This window comes from Acipenser ruthenus, chromosome 14, assembly GCF_902713425.1.
Source record: "Acipenser ruthenus chromosome 14, fAciRut3.2 maternal haplotype, whole genome shotgun sequence".
Lineage (NCBI taxonomy): Eukaryota > Metazoa > Chordata > Actinopteri > Acipenseriformes > Acipenseridae > Acipenser > Acipenser ruthenus.
Window position 1 is genome coordinate 25,898,346 of NC_081202.1, and position 26,784 is coordinate 25,925,129.

General features: G+C 37.0%; 1 protein-coding gene across 11 annotated transcripts in view; it reads right to left on the reverse strand.

Annotated features, from left to right (window-relative positions):
- LOC117419806 (ankyrin repeat and sterile alpha motif domain-containing protein 1B-like) overlaps positions 1 to 26,784 on the reverse strand; it is a 260,532-nt gene that overhangs the window by 143,533 nt on the left and 90,215 nt on the right. For all 11 annotated transcript variants that reach the window (XM_058986231.1, XM_058986226.1, XM_058986225.1 and 8 more), the window contains 4 exons: positions 26,316 to 26,417; positions 25,140 to 25,259; positions 23,168 to 23,349; positions 14,396 to 14,527 (listed from right to left, as the gene is read on the reverse strand). In XM_058986231.1, coding sequence (XP_058842214.1) covers positions 14,396 to 14,527; positions 23,168 to 23,349; positions 25,140 to 25,259; positions 26,316 to 26,417 — 536 coding nt within the window. The remainder of the gene's footprint in view (positions 1 to 14,395; positions 14,528 to 23,167; positions 23,350 to 25,139; positions 25,260 to 26,315; positions 26,418 to 26,784) is intronic.

Here is a 26,784-nt window from a genome sequence, read left to right on the forward strand (position 1 = left end):
GCACACGCTTTGGAGGACAGCGTGTGTTCACCTTCGCTGCTCACGAGTTAGTGCAGGGGTGGTAAGGGGTGGGCTGAGTTTAAATACAACTGGGCATTTCAAATTGGCAGAAAAAAAAATGGTAATACTCATAGCTGATCTTTATTTAACCCTTTACAGTCCATTTATTAAGTGCATGTCAGGCGCGTCAGGTCCAATTTATTTTCACACGTGCAGTTAATTTTAGACGTGCTGTTTAAAAGTATTTTTTTTCCCACAGTCAAACGGGTTTAACAAAGCACTCATTAGGCATCTCCAGCCCCGCCCCACCCTTTCGTTTGCTATAGTTTTCACATATGCTAAGAAATAAATAATAATAATAATAATAATAATAATAATAATAATAATAATAATAATAATAATAATATTAGTCGTACATACCGATCATTCAGTCAATCAATCAATCAATCAATCAATCAATCAATCATCTCCTGATTACTCGTTTTATCACCAAACGCCTCAATAATGCGATCCAAGTCATTATTTTATTACTATAACATCTGAAAAAAGCTCTGTAAATGTCTGTGATATTCTCTGAGCGCTGATGCAGTCACAGCGAACTTGTTTCCTTATGGCCTCCATTATCAGAGGCCAGGGGCAAGTATGACTATTCATGAGATACGCCCTTTTTTTTTTTTCGGCTCGTCTCGGCTCCTGTCGCTCCCACTCGGCCATTGAATGGTTTTCTCAGCTTTTTCCGGAGAAAAAACGACTAGAAACCCGAGGTCCGACATAGGACCGCAAACGGTTAAATCAGGATGGGGGGGGTGCGGAGGACGGAACTGAACAGTAATACAGTACCAGTAAGAAAGTAAAGTTACTTTCACCTGTTAACCCCCTTAAGAAATCTAGATACTTCAGGGTGGGAACCTACCGGGTGATTTTCCCACCCAGGTAAAATACTGGATATTGCTGCAATATGCACCTTGATGGAGGACATTAAAAGTGGTGCAAAGTGTTTCAGTGCTAAGAGGATTGCTAACAGCTCCAGATGGTTTATATGGAGGTGTTTTTGTCTTGGTGACCAAGAGCCTTGGACCTGGTTTTCTGATAAGTGTGCACCCCACCCTAGTAGTGAGGCGTCTGTATACAGGCAAAATGTCAGAGGTAGTTGGGACAGCTGTAGTCCCATCTTCAACCAAGGTGAGAGTTTCCACCATCTTTCTTCTGTTGCAGCTCCTGGTGGAACCTTGATGAGGTGGGAATCTGGAAGGGTTGGATTCCATGATGAAAGGAGACACCCCTGTGTGTCTCATGTGTAGCCTTGCATGTCTTACCAAGTAGACTGATTATGCTATGTGCCCCAAAAATTGTTCAAAACCCTTTGCTGTTAGCTTGGCTCCTATGCTGCATAGACTTGCTTTCTGACAAATGGTTTTCAGACCTTCTCTTCCGTGAGATACACTCTTCCTGAGATTGCATTGAATTGTGCCTCCAGGAAGGTTAATGACAGGTCTTAAAAAAGATGAAGAATTGTATTTCTGTATGTCAGTGCCATTCCCTTAGATGGAGCCTGAACCAACCAGTCGTCTACTTAAAGGTAAACGTGGATGCCCTTGCTTCGCAGATGTGCTGCTAATTTGTCCATTATTTTGGTGAATACCCTGGGTGCTGTGGAGATACCGAAAGTCAGTACTTTGAACTGGTGCTGGTCCTGAAATCCGTGTGTATGGAGATATGGAAGTAGGCATCCTTCAGGTCTATAGAAACCAGCCAGTCTCCAGATTTAACTGCTTTTATGACAGTGGCCAGTGATACCATTTTGAACATTTCTGTCCAAATGTATTTGTTCAGACCTCTGAGGTCTAGAATGGGTCTGAACTACCCATTCTTTTTGTGAATTAAAGAGGTACTGGCCCTGGAGTACTGGCCCTGCCCTTGAGAAGATGAAGAGACCTGTTCTATGGGGAGGAAAAGGAGCATGGATTCTATCTCTTCCTGTAAAAAGACTCCTTCTGGACGTGACCATTCCATTGGTGTATGGACGGTACCTGTTGATGGTGGTTGACGCTGGAATGATATTTTGTATCCATGTTGTAGTATCCCCAGAACCCAGATGTTTGATGTTTTTTTCTGCCAATTTGTTAGAAAATGTGACACTTTCCCCCCCCTACTGGCAGATGTGAGGGGGTGGCCCGGAAGCCATGATGTCATCGTCACCCAGGCTGTGTGCGTCTGCAGAGTAATCCTGCTCCCGTGCACTCCATGCTGTTGCAGTATCAGAAACCGCCGGCCGGTGTACTTGCTGGGGAGGCAGAGTCTGCCTTGAGCTCTCAAACTCCTGCAGCCACTGGAAAAAAGATCTTTGGTCACTGTTGGCATCGTTACCTGTGCAGGAGTTCAGTAGACACTAGGAATTTCAGTAATGGCCGCCACTGTTTTCGGAAGCACATCTTTCTCCCTGCTGTCACGGGTGTGTTTGGATTTTGTTGGTCTCTTTCTCGGGGAGACATGGTGTCCTGTTTCTCCCTGGAACTGCTTGGTCTTTTTGTTGTGGAGGATGAAGAGCGGGTTCTTTCCAACCGCGGAGCTGGGGACAAAAGAGCCCTTCCCTTGTGTGTCGGCGTGTCCGACACGTCAACACACATCAGACATACGTTCCTAACACAAGGTGAAAGAGGGGAACCATACTGTGAATAAACAGAAGGCATGTGTACAGCACACTGATAGAAACAGAAAGAAACTATAGTGAGGAAAAGGGGCTTCTAGCAAAGATCTTCAATCTATTCAAACACACAAAGTGATTACATTACAGCCATAAACAAAAGTTACCTAAATAGTACCTTTTATAGCTTGTCACACTTCCACTGACCAAAGGAACAGTTACTGGTACACATATCAGGGAATATTCACAAAGCATTTACACCAGAGCTAAGCCTGCAGCAAGAAACATAGGCATGATCTTAGTATTTTCAGTTATTGGCAAAAGGACCCACACAGATAGAATGACAACACACAACTAAAAAATGATTATGTGGATAAGAAAAAAATATATATTCTCAATCAGTGCATTTTCAATCTCACATCAATCCTGCTTAATGTCACATCTCCAGATAGGATGTAGTAATGGTTCTGAAGTTCCATAACTAACCTATCCATCATACTCAATAGACAAAGTAAAGCTTGGGCTCTTTTTACGTCAGACTACAGAGAAACGAAGGTGACCTTTTTATTGTGCGCAAGCTCCTGAAGTGATTTGTGTTGTGTCACTGGGTCACCTCGACCAGGAGGCAGCAAACTTTATTCAGAAAGCAGGACTCAGAACTACACAGGAATTGGGATTCATTGACAATTTCATGTCTTGCAAGATCAGATGTCATTTGTAACAGAATTTTGCACACACTGTTACAGCTCATAAGGGAGTTTTGCAAGTGTTGTTAATGTTCATAAATCTCTTGCACTGGTAACTGATAATCAATCTATCTGCTTAATGTTGTTCTTGGAAACAAGGAGTACAGTATAATCCTGTCGGATGTGAACACCATAAGAGTCAGATTCTCTCAAGAGGCCAATTTATGAGACTAATTGATAAAGGGCCTTCTGGAATTATTAATCTGGTGTGAAATTAATGCAGGCAAGCCACATATTATACAGGCATTAAAAATATGAATGATATATTAAAAGTCTCAAGTAAATCAGAATTCAGTAAAATAAGCCTGTATATTAAAATTAATTAAATTAAAAAATACTGGGACAAAGGCTGAAGCTTAAAATGGGTTTAAGTTGGTAAAATTGAACTGTTTCATTTTAGTGAGTTTTCTTCTGCTAAACAGCTGGTATCTGGAAAACATTAATTGCAGTTCCTAGTGTTACACGTTTTCACACTGACAGCAGCAGCTGCTGAGATAGTGTTGCTTTTATTAGAATTGAATAGATGTGTAGCCTTTCCAACAACCATTCAAAAAAATAAGATCTGGACCCTAAACTGGATGCTTAAAAGTGGAACAGTAAGCACAGAAGTAAACCCTAACTACATAACTACAGAAACACTTTTTAACCCCAAGGATTCGTTCCCTTGTTATATCCCGGAGTACCCTCACATTCATAACTTTATAGATTTTAGGAAGGGGGGGGGGTTCAAAGTGCACTGAGTCTATAATGACATGCATCTGCAATTTATCTTCTGTCAGGAAAGTTCACCAACATGACCTTACATGCTATGAGTCAGTTACAACAATACTTAATTGAAGTAAGTTATGATACCAGCATGTCCCGGTCTATAGAAAATTCCCTGGGGTAATAAAACAGTGCTTACTATCTGTGCCATCTTAAAAGTAGAACTTTGAGTGCTTTCCTGTCCAATTCCTCATTGAGAACAACCCATATAGTTGAATATAGCATTCAGTTCCATTCTATAGAAATTCTTAAGTACCTAGAATTCTACAGAGTAAAAAAAAAAAAAAAAAAAAAAAAAGATTTATCCCCACAGCTTTATCCTAGAGAATTAACACTGCATATTTATAAGGAACACTGGGAAAAAATGGTTACAGGGCACTTGAACCATACAATGGCTACACTATACAGTACTGTTCTTGACTCAAGAGACCTGTGTGAGAGCACAGTCTGTTAAGCCAGTGGATCTCAATTACAGCATAACACTGCAAATACATGATGAGGGAATTAAGATCAGAGAGAGAGAGAGAAAAAGAGAAAAGGGATAGCCCTACTGCACTGAGGGACTACGACTCTAACAAAAGAGATCAACAGGATGAGACTGGAGTGTTGCAGCATCGGTGTCAAGACCTGGAAAATACCAGCCGGGTGAGAAACCTTTGTGATGCTCAGAATAATGACTACAAGGCTAAAACCTCATGCCAGTCACATCAAACATTAGGACAGGATCTTTACTTTGTAGGAAATACAACCAGTATTGCAGAGATAAAAAAAACACACCACATTCAACAATTCTGTGGGTACTAAATCTGCTTTGAGTGACTGAAAAAGCTGCCGCCTTCCCTTGTGAATGAATGAGAACAGCAATTCAGCAGCTGTCTGCAGGTGAAGCTGCAGGGCTCAATGGGGTTACTACAGGCTGAATGGAATCCAGTTGTGAAGCTAATAAGAAGAGAGATAGACAACGTGTACCGGTAAGAAAATAAATCATAAAATCAAAAATCTGTTTTCTTACCTACATTTAAAGGTCTAACTGATTAGTTTGGTTAGTAAGACTTTTTCCTTAATGCAAACAATTATAATTTGTTTTTAGCAAGCAAAAAACAAACAAACATGCAATGCCAATACTCTAAAAGCATGTTATGCTAGTGCATTGTCATGATTTCAAGTGATGCCTAACGAACACATTTGATTGTATCTAAGGCTGGCAACAAGGCCTAGTACATGATAAATATACTATAACTGTTCACTTACTCAATTTAAAAGATGCCTATTCTATACAATGCTCAAATGTGTTTAGCTTATATGGTTGCACAATATATATATTTGAATTACCTGATGTCTTAGTGGTTTTCTCTTGAATCCAGGAAAACAAAAACTCCTTAAATGTTTTATGATCACTTTCATACGAACTGAAACATATTTTATTTTTTGTAGTTTCAGAAAAATAAACACAGGAAACAATCTCTCCTCGAGAAAGCAAAAGCAAAAACAAAAAGCAAACCTCTAATTTGTGTGTCTCGTATTCTGCAACCCAGATCTTAGCAAGCTAAACAGGAAATATATTCATGATTGGCACTGCATTATTTATGCCATGTTAAAAACAAACGTACAGTGAAAAACATTTGGAAACATAAAGAAGAAGAAACTACCTTGAGGGAGCATGCCACCATTTTAATATTAATAGGAAAGATAGAAATGTATGAAATACAAGAAACAAAAGCAACATATCAAAGTCTGTGTAGAGAAAGACAGACCCATAGATTCACAACAGTAGGAGGCAGGGCTGAATAGGTAGAACAGATCAGAAATTTTAAAGCAGGCTGAATAAAAAGGAACAGAAATATATGCAGTTTTTAAAGTTTTAAGTTCAAGCATTGTGAATGATTCAAGGCGAGACATTTTGGCCCAATTTACAGTCTGTGCTTGAGAGGGTCATGACTGAATAACAGGTGGCGTTCAGGTCAGGACTGAGCCGAGATTCCAGCATGCTGCCTAACTGTAGCCATTTTCAACACTGTATCCCCAGCCATTCATGGGCGCTTAATGCAAGAGGTCCACAGAATGTGTACAAGGCCCAGAGAAAATGAACAGGTAGAAAAGCAAAATCTTAACTAGCTGAAAAATATGAACCCTACAAATCAGAAGAGCTGTATTCATATTAGAATAATAATTTTTTTTTAAAAAAAACACACACTGGGGAGAGCCTGGTGTGGTGCTTGCCTGTTTTGCATATAATATCTGGCCTGTGGATAAATAAAAGTCTTAGGGCCCTATTTAGCAACGTTCGCAAACCCCTAAGGTAACAGTTAGCGCACCAGAATCAGGCGCACATGTGGGCAAACAGACTTTGCCCACATATGTGATTTAGCAACCGTGTTTTAGTGCCCAATTGGCAAATTAGCGTTAGTGCTGGACATGGGCTGAACATTAGGGGAGTGTCCTCATTTACATACAAATGTAGCGATTTAGCACACCATCAACAGTGTTAGCGTTTGCGTTTCAGTTGACATGTGAAAACCAGGTCTAAACTGTGCAAATTACATGGTCATCTATAAATACCGGTGAAACTACCAGGGAAGCAGACAAAGAAAAGAGAGAAATAAAATAAATATGTACGCACTGGATTAATGTGATACTTTGTACTGTGATTTCGTAACAATTATAAGTTGCCCTAAATGAGGGTGTCTGCTAAGAAATGAATAATAATAATAATAATAATAATAATAATAATAATAATAATAATAATAATAATTTCTACGTGGCCAGACAAAGAGGAGAGGAGGAAGAGACGTCCTGAAATATTTAGTCATCTGTCTGGTTGAATGCATGTTGAACTTACAGAGGAAAGATTACAGGGTTTGAAGGAAGCAGATTCTGAACTTGAAGCCCCAGTGTTGGAAGTTGCAGATGCTGCAAGTGCCAGGCAGGTCAGACAAAGCCTTATAGACAGGGGTTCACATAACAGGTACGCATGAGGACCAATAAAAAAAAAAAAAAGTGGACTTAGTTCTTGTTGTTTAAGACCCAAATGTGTACCATCTATATATATATATATATATATTAACAGGAAAGCATTTATAATAAAGGCAGCGATGGTGACCAAGGTTCGAAGGTGAGCTACACAAGCCTAACTCCCGATTCTAAATGTTTCCTAGCGATAGCGGCTCATGTTTACTAAATAGGGCCCTTACAGTTTAAAACTAGATGGTAATATATTAATGGTTGAAATGTAACCACCTGTCTAATACAAACATTAATAATCCATTTGTAAATCTGTCTAAACTTGGCAGGAGTATGCCTCTCTCATCTTTTGGGTCTTATGTTGGTTGAATTTGACCTTTTCGGACACCTGTGGTGGATTTTGCACTGAAGTGATTATATCCAATTATAGTCCATCATTCAGCAAATGAAAAGGTAGCTGATAACGTAATCATAAGGTGGCTTTTCATCTCAGCAGATTACATCTGACTGTAATCCTCTGATGTATAAGCATTAAGACCAAAGGAAATTTCCATTCACTTGAACAGTCTCTTGTTCTAAAATAGAACAAATCCCGGAAACGGATGAAAGAACCATATTTTAGGCAGTTCCATAAATAATCTCTTTGTTAGCTCTTTATTTGTAGGGATCTTGTTCAAAATGGTGACCCTTACCCACCTGTCCATCACATAGCTACTCTAAACTTCTATCACTCACACTTAACACACTTGTACAGACTGCCCTGAATGCAATCATGTACAATCAGATGAACTGTTGCTTTTATGCATATTTTTACTACTACTTTCTCTGTGCAGGGAATTAAAAATCTCTCATCTCACTTGAGGTACTGAAAGGTTAGTTGCAATGGTAATGAGCTATCCATGCACACATTTTCCCCAAATGTTTTATGTTGTAATGTTCCACCACATTTTTCAGTCACATTTTTCAGGCAGGTGTTTACAGTAACTATCACTGACACTGTTATCTGCTCAATTATTGAATCATATTTTGTCATATACTTGTACTTGCTAGAACCGAAGTCACTGTATTTTATCTTGCTCTTAATTGTATTAATACTTGTACTGTGATTCTTGAAATGTATTTTTGTTTATGACTGAGGACGTCACCCAGGAAGGGGCCGATCGGCAGCTCTGAAATGGAGCTCAGTGAATACCTACCAATAGGGAGGCATATCCCATAAGTAATGTTTTGGTGGTTGTTTTCGAATTGAAAGGGAACTTAAATTGCAACACTTTAATTTTATTTTTTTTTGTGAAACGAGTTGTTAATGATTGTTTATCTCTCGTTCATTTCACCATAAAATAAACAAAAGTGCCATTGCATTATAGGAGCAAGCAAAAAAATGAATGGCATGAAATCCAAAAGCTGTAGATTCAGAAAATAGTCTGCACCCATTTCATTACTTATGATTAAACCTCTCCATACACAATCATTTGCATAAATCAAAAATTATTTGGATCAAAAACTCCACATGTAATCCTGGATAATCAGGTTATAGTTTCAACAACAAACTTGACAGTCTATCAACCATAGCCGTCGCCACAGCCTCCCTCCCAGCTGAACCTTGTGTTCATAGTGTTTTCTTTAAATATGACATTTTGGTATTTTTAAGCAACTGACCAGTTTCAGTAGAATACAGTACACACTACGACACTGCCATTAAATATGACATCTCCAAGGTTCTGCAGTTCAATGATTTCCTCTTGTGGTAAAAGGGGTCTCAAACTCAACATTGCTGTCACACGCCAAGCTAATCGTCAGCAGACATCTGCTCTAGGATTATTTGATCAAGCACAGATTTTCAGTTTAAGTGGGAACATATCCCACCTCTGCACTTTATGAATCTGCTGTATCCTAGCAACCTTGGTAAACCTATTACTTTCTTCATCAGATTTATAAATGCTAAAGTTCTAACAATTTTCTTTCAGTAGGAAGAAAGCCTCCACTCCTAACACTTTGACTCATATAAGAAAGTGCAAACCTGATTATATTGGACTTCCCAAATTAACACTGTAATAAGATAACTGAGTGTGACAAGCTTCTTCTAGCCTTGGGGAAATACTCCTTCAGATTTCTCCCACGCTGTACCTATAGGCATGCGTGCTGCCTCCTGCTAGTTTTAATTTAAAGCAGCAATAGTACCATCCATACTTTGTTTCTTAAAGTCATGGTATAATTTCTCCAATATGATGGCACATTTAGGCTGTTCCCACACAAGTAGGCAGTAGTACTGAAGCAGTATTGAAAATCTAAGTGGGTGTGTATAAGTATTTTCAAGAATGTGCAAGCTAGCAAAAAAAAGAAAAAAAAAAAAAGAACACAACTCAACCACAAATACCCTTAAATTGTATAATACAGTACTGTATACATACACAGTCTTATTTCAAAGTTTTAAACTTGTCTAAATCACCATCAGCCATGTGCTGTATAATCAAATAACATTGTCTCCATTCAAACCCCTGTGACACAGAAGCCAGGTCAATTGAAATCCTAATGTGAAGAATCCTGGAACATGCACATGTTTTGTACAGTACAGTATTTGCTGATGCCAGGGTTCCTTAGTTTATTTATTTATTTTATATTTTTCATCTAAGCTCTATTTATTATTATCTACCATCCACAGAAAAACATGCAGGTTAGACTGTTTGCATAGCATAACAGCTAGCCAGATGTGTGCCTTGCTTTCTACCAACTCAAATTAAACAAACATACCGTATTCCTTCGAATTTAGACACACTTTTTGGATCATTTTTTGCTTCTCAAAAATAGCCTGCGTTTTAAATTTGAGTACAGTATAGGGACGCATGTATTAAAAATCACCAACAAAAGACAGGACAACCTGAGTATACAAACTACTAGTATACATGACTTAATACAAACAAACAAGACAAAAGACAAACAATGATGTCACTGCCTGAATACACAAGCAGCAACGTGACTGACTGCTGAGAAAAGACGAACCAAAACGTTACTGCCCGATCTCGAATCATCCATGACGTACAGGCAGCCATTTTCAAAGAAGCGTCACCAGCTTCCTGAAGAATTCAAAAGAGAAGCTTTTACAATTTCAGCGTTTCTAACAAACAGCACCAGGTTGGACAGACTGGAAATGCTAATCAGACCCCCATATTTTTCGGCATGCCAAGCAATACCACAAAACAGTGAGTAATCACGACTGCAAATGAGAAGCAGCACTTAACTGTAATGCTCTGTGTGACAGCAGACTGCCGCAAACTGCCTCCATATGCGTAATTGAGGGTGTTTCTTTGTAAATGCATATTTATTTGATGTTTTCATTTTTCCTCAAATTGAGGGTGGGAAATTTGGGCTACGCCTTAAATTCGAGGGCGTCTTAAATTGAAAGGAATACGGTATATATATATATATATATATACACACACACACAGTAAATATCAAATGTTATGATGAATACAGATTAATAATTCAGGGAAGATTTTGAAGCAAATGTAAATATTACACCCAATTTCTCTGGAAGGAAAAATATATATATATATACCTGTATGCCTTCAAAATTCAGAAGCCCAGCAATGTTGGGCCTGGCCAGTAGATGGATTATTGCACTACATTATTCCACATAACCTGGATATACTGTATAGGAATGTGCATCATCTAGTAATTTAAACCTACACACAATAAACAATTATATGAATATAATTTGACTGGTTTCACAAAATCTGGCTAAATAACCTGCTAATCCTGTCAACAATATCAAGAAGAAAAAGCACCCACTATATTTTAGAAAACAAGTGGGCATGTCATTTTACTCTGTTGAATCAGCTCCATATGGGAGCAGATAGCCAAGGCTTCTGTGCGATTATGCAACTGAACACCCAGGCAATCTGCGTGTTTCTGAAAAAATAACATGGTTGAGAAGCTGCTTTTAGACTTTGATGTGTAAACCACAGAGCTAAAATAATAATAAAAAAAACTACCCGTTTCATGACTTAACAGAAAACCACAGGGGCACAACGATCAAGAGAACTTTTTGATCAGAGGTGTAGCTACCCGTGTTGCACCTGAACGTCATTACCAAAAGTCCTACGGAAGATCATTACTTCAAAAACATTTAATAAGACATTTTCTTCAGTTGTCACCTCAACAGGCCTGGGTTAGAATCCGACTGTGGTCAAATGGTAAATCAGTTTGATGGTCTCAACCTAGCCCTGATCGAACATTAGTCCACATATCACAAAACCAAAACTGACACGTCTGTGTTTGAGGTTTGAGGGGGTGTTCCAGTCAAGGTCACATAGCTGTGAGGGGAAGTTCTCTGCAAGCACCACGTCTGCTGAAGGGAATAATACCTAGATTGACTGTACAGGCTTTTTGTATTCACGAGGTCATCTTTACAGGACTGGCCCAGAGCCATTGTTGAGGTTAAATGGTAAAAGAAGAAAAGAAGTGACATTGGCAAGCCGAGGGAAAAGGTGAACTTCTGAAGATTAATAGGCCATGCAACCTGACTTATTTAAATCAATTTGTCTTCTTTTTTTCCTCTGGATGACCTCTGTTGTAGCCTGACATATTAAACAAGACAGGGACAAGATAAGCATCATAAATACAGGAAATGACTGCAAGACGTATTTATCTGATGGACATATAGGTCTCAAGTGGGGGAAAAAAAGCCTGTTATCTCGTTGAAGTTTCTAGCAAAGGGGAGCCTACCATCCAAAAACAAGCACCTCATCTTCCACTTATTGATAACTACGTTGACAAATTCAGCCCAGGCTGGCCAACAGAGTATACACAGCTTGAAAAGTGGTATTATGTGCTGACACAGCTGATGGAAGCGTGACACACCAGACACATTTTTAAGGAGATTTACAGACGCATGTTCCACCCCAGTCTGATTCAGAGCATAATTATGTTCATCATGTTCTGTACAGCAAAGCAGTCTGAGAAAATAAGGAAGTGGAAGGGGACACAGTAGAAGGCAAATGAGGTTTAAACCTCATTGTTAAAAATATTTTTAAGAAAAATTAAGAGTTAATTTACTTGGGAGGTATGCTAGATTTTTTTCATGTCTACAGGAAGCCAACATTACAGCCGTATTACAAAAAGTGGCCTTTAAAAAAAGGGAAGGTAAGGCTGACTGGTTGCATAAAAAATCTGATCTAAGATTTTCAATTAATGTACAGCAGGGTACTCTCCTGCTGACCAGACCTCAGCTGAATACACATAATACTCTTGAGTATATTTAGAGCTGTGAGGCAGTGTTGGCATCATGTTCTTGACATCACTAATAAGCCTTACAGAGTACGTAGCGGGGTTCCAAAAAATATAGGAGTTACATGCCCTCAGGTGTTGCTACAACTGTTTAAATAATGTACCTGTAATTTTTCTTTTCATTGTTAAGATCCGTTAACTTTTTACTTTAAAGTCTGTTTAAAGCTCTTTTCAAAATGTCCGCTCTAGTGCACTGCTAGTGTAAGGATCATTGCCCACATGGTCAAACAGGTAACACAGCAATAACGATCAATGATTGGTTGCTTTCGTCAATGCAAAGTATTGATTGGCTGGTTTTGGTGAATAATAAATTAATTTGGACCAAATTGTGTCTTTGTTTAGTATTTACTGTCCAATAGATGTGAACTATGCTTAAAAGATAAAAAAAAAAAAAAAAAATCTAAAAGAAAGCCAGCACTTGCGCGGATTGATTTTAAATTCGATTCACAGTTGGTGCTGAGATGTTCCAGTGGGCATCTACTGTGTACTAGTGCCCGCTAGAGCTGGAAGCTGATTGGCTGACGGTACTGAATCATTTTCTAATGAAAAGAAAAATTGCAGGTACATTATTTAAATAGTTGTAGCAACATGTGGGGATGTAAAACAATATATTTTTCAGAACCCCACGAAATGCTTAAACAAAGATAGAAATACAATAAATAAGTTTATTTCACCATGGCACATTTGATGTAAAGTTCCATTTACCTTTACCATAAAATTTTTTTTAAAAAATCTAGAAGTGTTGGCCTCATAGTATTTCTGTGTGTAATGAAAAGGCCCTGTAAATGGTATTAGTACTGTATTAAGTGGCACCAGGAACACATTCACTTTGAGTCAGAATTATTGTTTCAAAGAGAAGCGAATGTATTTTTGGTATTTTTCACTTAAAACATCCACATTTTAGCACTGTGAAAAGAAATTAGCTTATAAAACATTTCTTCTGAAAGTTTATTTCTCCTAAATTAGTTTGCCAAGCTTACATTAAAATATATAAATGTTTTCTAAACACAAGTTAGTACATAACATGGTGGGGGTTGTTAAATTAAAGTAAAATAAATGTTCAGAACTTTAAAATGCATTATTATTATTATTATTATTATTATTATTATTATTATTATTATTATTATTATTATTATTATTAGCAATACATTGTACATGTCAATTCTGTTTAAAAATTCCCCAGTAAAGAAATTGTATTTCAGTTACCTTGATCCCATGGAAACCTGCTCTGATTCAAATGCCATTAAGGAACACTTGAACACTTTCAGCAGGATTGACTTGCAACCAGCAATAAACACAGAGCGAGAAGGGTTTTTTTTTATATAAATAAATGTTTTGTAGTTAGATTGAGTATTATACTATCCTTATAGCTGAAACACATTTGCAGTTTGTAAATTGACCAAATTGCAGTCTTTGAATGCATGTTGCCTCATAATGATCTTCCTTGTTATCTAGGATACAACGCCCTTAATAGCCTTCATTACTGTGCTATTTGTCAGGGAGACTAATGACACACTGCTCCAGTAGAAATATAATTTTGACAATAAAACCGTGGCTTGTATCAGTAAAAGGTTTAATCTTTGTAGGTCCTTAGTACTGTACAGGTAATTTATTGTATATTAACAAAAACAGAGGGGAAGAATAAAATACATTGTAGTACTACATGATTATTATAGTGTAAATAGGATGAAATACTACAGCAAAGTCACCACATTCAGAGTTCCAGAGGAGAACTTAAGGACTGCATCTGATGAGAAATATCTCCCAAAAGACAATGACACCTGTCAAAGCACGTCATATCTGTCATGCATTTATAATATGAATTTCCAATGTCCGTTCTAACAGTATGTACCGTTACCCAACAAAAGGGTAAAGAGAACAAAATGTCAAATTTCTATAGACTTATCAGGTTGCCAAATGTCAAACAGGATAATACCACCTAAACATGCAACAACTATAATCTTGGATTCTGAATGACAAGGGAGCTAAATACCTGTGAGAGACTAGGGAATCCCAGATTCCTGCAGCCATTACAGGGTGTCAATGCTTCCCACAGGCCCACAGGCCCACAGCTCTTCTCTCCTTCCTCCTCTTCAGGCGGGGGGATGAGGGGAGGTGAAGGTCGCTGCATAAGAAGAAATGAAACATTAACAGCAGAATATGCAATGACAAAGCCAAGGCGGGGTGGGGGGGATTTCATAGCAAATTCCTAAAATGATGTTGTATTTATATATATATATATATATATATATATATATATATATATATATATATATATATATATTTATATATATATTTATTGCAGTTTCACATTTACTATAAACACCACTTTGCTACAAATAAAACTGGTGGAGTGATATTGTTTGATTTGTTTTTGTAATAAACATACTAAGGGCATAAACTACTTCTAGCTGAGCCAATACGAGTGCAGGGAATCTTGAAGTATATATATATATATATATATATATATATATATATATATATATATATATATATATATATATATACACATATACACACACACACACATATATACATAGATACAGTATGTGTGTGTGTGTGTACACTCAACTAAAATACATTTCAGCACATCCTGCCCAAAGACAAAATCATGCTGTAGTTTGCATATTTTAACTCAGAGTTTAACTGCATTTTAACAGACCACTGAAATGAAATCATAAATCAACCAGGAATAAAAAATAAAAAGGAATGTCAAGGAGATATCATAATAAAAAAACACAGGATGATCCTGTAGGTGCAATGCAAGTGCATGCAATAACCATTATAACCAAATAACCATTAGTTTCTGGACTGCGTTAGTGACCAGTTAGGTCAGAGGTGACAGCTAAGTGTCCTTCAGTTGTAAATACACTGGAGTACACATGTTTCATCCAATCTGATTTTTAAAGCAAGGAGCTGTCAAAGTTTACCAAGGTGTTCTGTGTTGGTTTTTGTCTCCAAGGTCGAGATATATCTTGCTAATGTAATCACAGACTTATGGTTACATTAACAAAAGAGAAAGAAACAAAAGGGTGACTTATATAAAAGCAATACAATGAACCAATTAAAATGTTTTCACACACTAAAGAACTGTGGCACAGAAAGGATTTTTGAAGGTCAATTAAACAATATATATTTTAAAAAACAATAATAAATCAACTGTACATACTGTATGAGAATATGCCCCTAACATACATGGCATTATATTGGGTCTTCAAATAAGCAAATGTATATACTTTCTACTCATCCTCTCCTTTATCATAATCAGAATAGGGAATTTGGAGGGCATGTACTCAAAGAAAAATTTGAATTATTTGTTTTAATAAAACTTACTAGTGAGTGACAAACAAGTGGCTTACCAAACAACTGTAACTACAAATAAAATAAAAAAGTAAAAAAAAAAACATTATTGTTTTAAAAAAGAAGAAAACAAAAACCTCTGATTAATAACCCTAATTACATGCAACACAACTGGCCCCCTACCAAAAACATAAAGGAATGCAACAAGCAGTTAGGAAAAGCTTCATCATGATCATTTCAACACAGACCACAAGGTCTCATTGCACTCTTTGTAGGTGTTGAGAATCTGTAATCTGCTCAGGCTAGGTTCCCGAACTTCTCCAGTAATCTCTCTGCAAACAAACGTTAAAGGTGACATTCGAGACTAAAACAGCATCGCACACGATACAGTACTGATTTGGCTAGTGCTTTTGTTTATTCATAGCATATTAAAAGTAACAGTGGGCCCCTGGGGTTTATAAAGTGTGCAACACTACAAATACCAAAAGTTACCCTTTCTGACTTTGCTGAATAAACATTCATGCATTTATAAAAAATAAATACTGTAAATATAAAACCAATTGGATGCTTAAGGAACATATAAAAAAGGAGAGCCTTTTATTATCCAATCGTGAATTTGCAGGAATAAATTAAATGTCATTTTTTAAACATTCACTCCGTTATTTGTCAACATTCAAATTCAAAATGGGAATCACCACACCCCCATTCTGAAATGCCTAGCGTCTGAACAGGACAGACAATTCGAACTCTCTTTTATCCTATCCTCAATTTCCAGCTCTTGTTTTCACTAACCTTCGCATTAAAATGTGCAGATTGATATTAAAAACTCTTACTATCCTTACACAGTTGTAAAATAATTATGCCACAAATGACATAATAGCACCTAGCACCCTGCAAACACACATTTCTAAAGGGGCATTTACACAGCGTGTGTGTTGAAAACTTTGAAAGTGTGAGATGAGAGTACTCAATTAAAATCGTAATGAATAAGCCGTTTACAACCAGCTACTCATAAATTAACAGGTTTATATATTGTTGAGACCGCAAAAAGGAGCAAATCTCACAGTAAAGAAGTGGCAATTTCACAAACCTGTTAATTCCAAATGCAAACAACACTGAGTGCTAAAATGATAGTCCCTTAACCCGTTTTAAAAAGCTTTCTATATTTGACGAGGGAAACCTAAAGGAACCATCATTATATGATTACACTGTTGATTGAATGCAGATAATCTCATAATTTATTTAAACTAAAATGCTTAATTTGATTCTCATAAAAGTAACAATAATCAACATAGTGTTGTTAAGGTCGCTTTATTTATATATTTTTTTTTTAACAATCCACAGTCCCTCATTTTACGAAAAAGAACTGGATGGTCGTGTGCCTCCTTCTTGATATTTTCACTTTTATAATAGTTTGAATGACTACACTACAGCACTTTCACACACTATTAAGCACTTCTGAGGCCTATAAAATGTAATTATTGACTCCCATCAGAGGTAAATGCTAGGAAATAATACTGCTGCTCAAACATAAATGACCAAGAAGGAGCTGCCTCGGTCAGGCAGCGGAATTCATTATTCAGTGGTACTGCCTCGATAGACATGAATCTTTGCTAAGAATTAAAAGGACGATGTAAGTGTCAATGCTGCAACAGGAGAATTACAGGTGACATTCACATCAGCAATGTCAGCATGTCGGAGTCAGATGACATTACTGCCTAAAGTCAAATCCAAACTGTGCTGTTCCAATTTCACCATATAACCTTCGAATCCCTGAAAACACATCTTAGGAGTCATCTGGGTTTATTTTTTGTCCCCTTTACTGCATACCTTTGATCTCTGGCTTTGATTTAACATTATGTACAGGATTTGAAGCAGACCGTTGAAGTTTAATGCCATGGTGTTGATATGCTGCAGCATTCACTATGGACATACATCAAAGGAACCAAGTTCCCCTTTTCTCTAATGTGATGCATGCATACTTACAGGGGTATAGTATTTAAAAAAAGCTGTCAGACAGAGTCTTGTCCCACACAAAACTTACACTGACATGTCAGAAATATACAACCAGGAAATATACACCCCGGCATTCCAAAGTGTACAATATACAGTAGTCAAAGAAAGCTGTCGGTTTGTTGCATCAAACATGAAACACTATATATATATTTTTTTTAAGACAAAACAAAAACAATATTACAAAATTTCAGTAACTCTGCATGTTAATTTAATAACTCCTACATGCACCCTACTGTACACTACTTGTTTCTTGATGGTCTGATTTACAAGAGAATAATTTAATTTAATTGCATGTGTCTTTCAGCAACATCAGTTTCTTCAAAACTACACCTACAATTGGTGTACATTCAGCTGTTCCTCATGAATAATGATTCTCACATCCATTTACAGCTAACCTTAAGCAGAACTATGACCCATGCCTCCATGCCTCATCACTCCACTGTACACTGCCACCAGGGAAGATAGCAGTTGCAGTTCCTTATGTTCATATGATTGAAATTCCAATTAGTATTTTTGTACCTCACAGATTCAGAGGAAGATGATTCACTGACTATGGGCACTATAAATCAGCGTCTAAAAAGCTGCCTTTATCACATTAAAGCCTGTGCCAATGATGGTCAGTTTTGCAAAGATTTAAACCAAGATCACGGGACAGATTATTTACCTCTGCATACTGTACTTGTATAGATTGTGGTATTTCTTCAAATATATGCCAATGACAAAATACAGATATTGCTATAGGGCAGCAAGGAGATTTTGGTAGCAGAAATAGAAATTGCTGGAATATTAAAGATTAATTTACATCAATACTGCTCCCTCCCCCCTCCCCCCTCCCCCTATACAACACTATAGATCAGCTACTGCAAGCTAGTAGGTCATAGGGTCTGACCACAGCTAAACCACTGGAGTGAGTTTGAACTGCAACACAGGAAATTATTACGTACCAGAAAGAAGCATAGACGTTTCATCTATATTATTGTCTGTGAAATATCTGCATATTCCAAACTGAAGTATCAAATACAAGCATAGATTCAAATGATATTCAACAGAAGCTAATATTAATAATAGATAAGAAAAAGGATTGTACAATCCTGGGCAGAACTCCCATAAGAGTCCACTGCACTGAAGCTCGGAAACCAGACAGTCTGGGTTTAATTTCTCTATGATTAATTGATTTAATACAAAAATAACACAGAGAAAACCGTTCTCACTTAAGCAGGTGAATTATGGAAATCCAAATGTATTAATAATATATGCCATGATATTGCAATTGCAGAATGATAAAGTGACCACCAATGCCAGCCAATCCATAGTCTGCAGTAACTATTATAAATGGTAACTGATAAAGTTTTTCAGCAGAGCAATCTTCTCTAGCACAATAGTACAAACTCTAACCTATAGTAGGACTGAAGACTTTGAAACATTAGTGACCTGACTGACATATTTGACAATGGAATGTTAGTGTACCATGATTAAGGCTGCATTTCTATCACAGATTTCCCAATTTCTGTAGAATTTGTTGTATAATAATTGTAGAGAAAAATTACGAATTTTAAATGTGACAGCTCTATTTAACTTTGATAAATATTATGTTTAAAATCGTGAAGTATCTATTTTTAGACATTGATTTGGCGTGAAAAAAATTATATTATATTTGTGATATTGAGGTTTTTTTTTTTGTCAGTGTTCTAATTATTTGTTTATTTAGCAGACGCCTTTATCCAAGGTGACTTACAGAGACTAGGGTGTGTGAACTATGCATCAGCTGCAGAGTCACTTACAATTACGTCTCACCTGAAAGACGGAGCACAAGGAGGTTAAGTGACTTGCTCAGGGTCACACAATGAGTCAGTGGCTGAGGTGGGATTTGAACCGGGGACTTCTTTAACCACTGAACCACACAGCCTCCCTGTGTGTCTAAGAAAGCTGCTTGTTATATCTGCCTATTTCTGTACTATAAAATACATTAACAAAATACATGTTGATTAATTGATTGAAACCGTGCCTGCATAATTATTGACTAGGAATCGTGCAGTGGGGGTAATGTATTTTGTGTAAAGTAGTATATTTGCCTACATACAATTTATATATTGTTTTATGTTGCGGCCCACCAAATGAACAGTCTTAACTTATAACTTATACAAATTTTCATAACCAAGTAATTCAGCAAGATGTATTTATTTTGCGTTAGGTAATCAGTGAATCAAACGAACAAATCTGTTGAATTGATTCACTAAACTGAATGAATCCAACGAATTGAGTCGGTAAAAAGAATCGAACTGCACATCACTAGTTTTCAGGCCAGAAAAAGAGGTTTAAATAGCTCGCCTGTCAGTGGTTAAAGCCTGCTTTCCATACACACTAATAAATGATCACTTTAATGCGCACACTAAAATTAAAGCTTATTATGCTGGATGTGGTCCTGTGACAGAGACAGAATGATTCTTGGTGATAAATCTCCCTCCTGACCTGTGAGGGTGCTGTGTAAAGGGAACTGTCTTTGGGTCATCAGACCAATTGGATTACAAAATAAAATATCATTGCACCTTGATTATCGTTGTCTGTCTGTTCAATGATCACTACTGCATTCCTGCACCTGCACACAGTTAACCACTTTGCCACAGTTCCATAATTAAGCTACAAGACAAAATGACAACTTGTAAATTTGGACAGTTTTAAAACCACGCTGAATTGGCATCTGCAACAAAACTATAAACAATTACTGAAGTAATGTTTTGGGGAGTTTAACTCTTTCAACACTGCAAACTAAATTGTCTCGGAAAAATAACTCCACTCAACAAAAAAGCGTGTCAAAGATTTAAGAATAGTCCCTGGATGTGAGATTGTTAAGCCCCCATATGAATGTTTAGCCATTCCCAAGTTATTGTACCGTTATAGGGTGTCTAGGTGGAAAGAGACCTGGCACTCTCCAACCAAAGACTTGCTTCCAATTCACAAGCATCAGAAAAGTTCAGCCACCTTTTGTTTGAATACTCAAACAAAGAAATACTTACTAAACAAAGAAAAGATGTTTTCCCAATGGATTGAATTGTATATTGCGAATGTAATGAAGTCCATGTCCATTTAATTACATCTCGTATGTGTCAGGTACACGTCACCATATAGATGTTTTTTAACCATATACAGTACGATTTAAAAACACAAAATGTATTCTTCACACAAATTCAAAAGCATTCAAATGTGAATTCTAGCCGGGAACCGCTAGACCTCTCATCCCCTTGAGCTTTATTGGTTTTCATTGTCTCAGCTATAATTTCTGAAGTCACAATAGCTGCTCTTTCAAACAAAGAAAGAACGAAAAGTCTCTGACAGTTCTTGTAAAACCCAACATTTCGTATTCAAACATTGTTAAGAAAAAAATAAAAAGATTCCAGCACATCTTATTTTATCCTTGCAGTAATATGTATTTTATTGAACCCTAGTTAGAGATGAGGTGTCTGCTTTAAAAGGTTTTTTGATTCAAAATAGGGGCAGAAAGGCAAATAGTATTCATCTATTTCATATACTGTTTTATAGTTTTACTGTATGTTCAGCCCTCTGTGAATATAATAAAACCTGCAACGCATGGCTTATTTCATAAAGGCAGCATCTTGCTGAGTGGTGGGCAAGTCATTATTATTATTATTATTTATTTCTTAGCAGACGCCCTTATCCAGGGCGACTTACAATTGTTACAAGATATTACATTATTTTTTTTTACATACAATTACCCATTTATACAGTTGGATTTTTACTGGAGCAATCTAGGTAAAGTACCTTGCTCAAGGGTACAGCAGCAGTGTCCCCAGCCAGGGATTGAACCCACAACCCTCCAGTCAAGAGTCCAGAGCCCTAACCACTACTCCACACTGCTGCCCATTCAAGTCATTCAATCAGAAATTGGCCGGTTTGAATTCTGGTCCTGCAGAGTTCCCCGCATTGGCCTAGAGCTCTCATGGGTTAGGGAAAATTCATCTTATCACGTTTCGGAGGACCCTATTGGTCAAACACCCCATGGTGTGATTGTCTTGATAATTACCTAAAGGTAACATTGGGAGTCTCCTGCATTACTGTAGCTGAACGGCGCTTTAAAACAACATTGCATTTAGCTTTTAAAATGAATAGCAGGTATGTCTATTCTATAGAGCCCACAATTCCACCAAAATGTTTCTGGGCGGAACGTATTTATAATGTAAAGGGATCTCATTTTTAATTAAAGTTCAAATTAAACCTTAATTATAAAATCATTTTATGTAAGCACTTTTACTGATAACAAGGTGAATCTGTGAAGTGGGGAACTTTTCACAAAGCTCCAGGTGTCCTAGCAAAAGTAAACATCTGGGAGAAAATGTTCCTCCCAGCTAGATCTGACAGTCGTCAGCGTTCAGAGCTCAGATTGAGTTTTTCACACTCTGTCCCTGCTTGTAGCTGCCACCTGATGCACATAGGAAAACCACTCCTTTTTGCAGAGAGGACTCCCTTTACACACCGCCAGACAACTAACAGCACTGAGAAACCGGAAATATGTGTGAATTCATATACTGTAATGAATACCATACAATGAACATACTATACTATACTATAGTCTTTCTCTTTGTCATTTGACTACAGAAATATGTTTTTATCATTCTGTTCATAAAAGAAGAGAATCTCCTTTTCCAGCTGTTTTGGTAAGATCCAACTTAATCTCATACAATTGCTGCTGTTCTAAATATGTGCTATGCAATGCAGTACTATGCATTTTAGTATTTCTCCAAATTTGGTTAAACAGGAAAGAAATATCGTCAGTAGACTGTTACATAAACAATGTTGGTTCTTTGCACAGACTGCCCTCTGCTGGCAGAACCTGGGATACATCAATGCACATTGTAATGTATGAATAAATACAAAGCTTCTCTGATGCAGCTCTCACATTGATTCTGCATTTTCTTTGTGGCGCTCCTCTACTGCTAGGGAATTACACAACATCTGGTGGTTCCTTAAACTGTCGCTCTCTGTAAATGCTTAACATGTCTACGGGGTGCTCCTGTACATTAGGTGGAACAATATCGATAAAGAAAATGTCAGATACATATTCATGTACATAAAAAAAACTGCTGTGCCTACAGACACGCAGTAGGAGTTTTTAGAATCCCTTGTCAAAGAAGCATTTTATACATTACGTATTTAACACTTTTCTTGCTACAGCTTCCAAACTGACTAGAACTAATTTAAAAGGCTCAATAATTCTGAATTTTTAAAAGTAATTCTGAATATCCATTTTTAATAGATGGAAAGATATTGTACAATATCTATCCATCTTTGTATTTATGGATCTACCTATAGGAACCATAGTCATGTGCATATGAGAAACAGGTGCACTTGCCTGTAGACTACATAATGAACATGTTTTATGTGCATTATAAACAAACAACTCCAATAAGGTTTGTGGCTTTAGCTGTGTTTTTACCTTGTTCCTCTTGGTCAAGCTGCCATTCCTGCCCACGTCCTCATTGGAAAGCTTGCCACTACCAAAGCTCTCCGTGGAGTGTGTTGAAATAGTTTGGCACAAATCTTCAAAAGAATACTCCTTGTCTTTGCACATTTTTATTTCATTTAATAGTTTAGACAGTTCTCCTGTTACTGCTTCATCTGTAAAAACAACAAAAAGGAGTTTTGTTTTTAATGATATTGGGTTAGATAAACTATTTAAAAAGGAGTTTCTCAGATTCATAAGCAATTTGTTTCTGTGATTTCCACACATACAATAAACCATTCGCTTGCAGACTGCTGTGCATTTTACCTGCACAAGAGGCCCTACAATAACCAACAACATATCTACTTCAGAGTATGGTACAGTATGTAGCAGATTACATTCATTTGCAATATTCTTGTCCAGAGGTCACCTCCTTAAATTAAAGAAATAAAATAGTAATGTATCAATGATAATCTAATAACAGACAGTACAAAGCAATTCCAATTTAAAAGGGGAGTTTCATACCAAGCAGTCCTGTTAAAAGTGATTGGCTATTGTTTAATAATAGATGGGAACATAAAAACAAGCACAGTTAATAGTAATATACCAATACTTCCTGTATATTGTGAAATCCACTGCCAGCAACAAGATAGATCCCTAGTTGCACTGTAATATAATTCTTACCACAAGGGGCAATGTTGACCTTAGTAAAGCTGTCCTGGTAGACAGCAGAAAATTGAAGTTCATGGGAAAGAAACTGTTGTGAAAAACTGTTGTGAAAAATGGCTGGTCTTTCTGGAAACAGACTGTATTGAATGTCTACAGGATTAGGATCACAGTAATGCTTGGTTTCTGAAAACCACTTAAACTGCATTTACATACTGTAAGACGGTTACTCTAGTAATGTGTATACTACTATTCCTATGGGAACTGAAAACTTCCCATGTTTAATGGAACATTTGTTTAGTTTTTAAGAACTGGTGTTTTACTGGCACAAAAGTGATATATATCTCTGGGAATTCTTAATGCCAAAAGAGGTTAGCAATGAGCTTGTTTTTAACTATTTTCTGTACAAACAGATACATTATCTGCTATTAAATACTCTATCAAGCAATGAAAGATGGCATGAGGCAATTGGTGGCATTCTTAGAAAAATGTGTAAGAAAAGAAAACCATGTTTTTCTTTGTGAATTTGTGAAACTAAAACAGGTGCCAGCAGGAAGTCCTTAACAGTTCACTTGACCTACAACAGCTACATCCTACAACAAGCAGATTGTGCAGTTTGCAATAAGCATTAGAGGTCAACTGCTACATACAGCAACACAACCACTAAGATCACTTTGAAGCTACTAAGAGCCAAAGTTTTTTAAATGCCTGCCAGCAATGACAAAACAAGGATGCCATAAAATACTTTTTAAAAGCATCCCAGTTTTGTTTAGCTTCTTTCTTTTTTTTCGCAAATACCGGTGCTTCCAATTCCCAGGTCTCTATGTGTTGTCAGTTATGCTTCAGTAAAAACATGTGGTATTCACTGAACTGAAAAGCATCTCAAATATGTGTTTACAGCATCAGGTCTAAGATTCCTAAAAACAGCTATAAATTATTAAAAAAATCCATATAAGCTGTTTTACAAAAAGCAACAGGATTTGAAAAGGTAGTTTTTGTGAACAAGAATAAAGCATTGCCTGGGGCCTAAACTAAGAGGAATGTAATACCTCACGAAGAGTTTGTAAACCTGAAGTGTATATGTGAAAATGATCTGTATCATTTATACTGTATGTCTAGAGGTTAAAACAATGTGGCAGCGACATGGTCACTTTCTGCTGCACACTACCTGTAATAGAACATTAGAGAGAGAATTGTTCCATAACACTGAAAATGATTTTAGCACATATTACCAGTTGTAGAAGAAGCAGCAGCAGTACATTCTTACAAGCTCCTCTGATAGGGATGCTTAATAACTTACTTTTGGTGTCATGAGGCGGCGATGCTGCTGGGGTAGAGACAGAGGTCCGAGGTGTTGGGACAGGACACTGTCTCACTGGCTCTTCTATGCTTTTTGTCTCCATTTTTTCTGTCATATATTCTAAGTGGAAAAATAAGCGTTAGTTACATGATCTAACTCTTACAACAGTTCAAAAAATTAAAGTGCATCTTTTCAATACTGGATTTGCAAACTTTTAACTTCACTAAACATGCTGACAAGTTTTGTGACACACTGCCTAGTTGCATACATACCTGGATTATAAATCTTGTCTTAAAATCACTAGTCTTAAAATGAGATCTGCAGTAGGTAATTCAAGTATGCAGAGCACAAATGTCATGAGAACTTGTGATTCTTCGTTATGCAATGTGTCCCTGATGATTATTTTCAATTCTAGTATGCTGCATGATAATGATGGACATTTTCCTTCTATCCAGATCTTTTTCCATTCTGTTGTTTCTTGGCAGCAAGACTGGCTAAGTGAAACTGTGCAGTTTAAACATGTAATGTAATGTAATGCAAAGGTGGATTAGTGGTTCTCTTGATAATGTGAGTGTGACATGCAAACTGTATATATGCACAGGTGTGTCCTTTAGAATGCCTGTTGTCAGGAATAAAATATTACTGCCTGGCAGGTCTGGCGTTAGGGGTGAGCGACATAGGCAGCAAATAAGTAAATGTATTCTTAAGACCAATAATGGATTCAAATTTACAAAGATCATTGGAAAGATAGAACATGAACTGCATCTTAAGCTGAGATTGTATTCCTTTCTGTTATAACCCCATCAGACTGCCATCAATCTTCTTGGCAAGTTTTTATTTTCTTTGTTTTTAAAGCTATGATGGATTCCATCTTTCTACAGCATCTTAAAAACCTCTACTCCACGGGTTTTCAAACTTACGGTCGCAAAACAGCCATGTCTCAAGCAGACTGGCTCAGTTCTGTAATTCTGAAATCGATGAAGTGTAATGAGTAGTTTTATTAAGGTCAATCAGGAACAGAATAATGCAAATGTTTTTTTGTGTATTTCCTCTTTATACTGTGCAAATAAAAATCACGATGTTTTTCTATAAATAGTAATGGGGGATGTGTTAGGAGTGGGTTGCAGCAGACCCAAGTTCCAGTTAGAAAAGCTCTGCTCTATCGCTGTGCTGTACCTTGAATGAGTGCTGCAATCTCCTGGGATTTCTGCGAGGGGAGCTCCTTCAGAATTTCCAAAGCTGTTCTTCCTTGAGATTCCTTAATGTTGGCATCAATTCCTGGAACATAATGCAACAGATTAATGTTTTAAAAACATGTGTTAAAAATAAAAATGTACATGAATACGCCCATTACTCTGAATCACATCCATCTTTAAATAAACCCAGAAATGCCCTGCTTAAATAAGCAGGAACGAATTTTCTTCAAGTTTTCTTCATCAATGAATTATAGCCAAATCAATACATTTGTTCAGTCTGATGAAGTTACTACATCTTTTTATATTTTATTGTGGTTAAGGAGAGGGAAAAGAGGCATGTGGAGGAACCAGCTTTGGGAACACAGGACTCTTTTTCAGGATATAACAAGTTTGAAGGGATGCAGGTTCAAAACACATTCATTTTCACTTGTGTTTGTTTCCTTAAACAG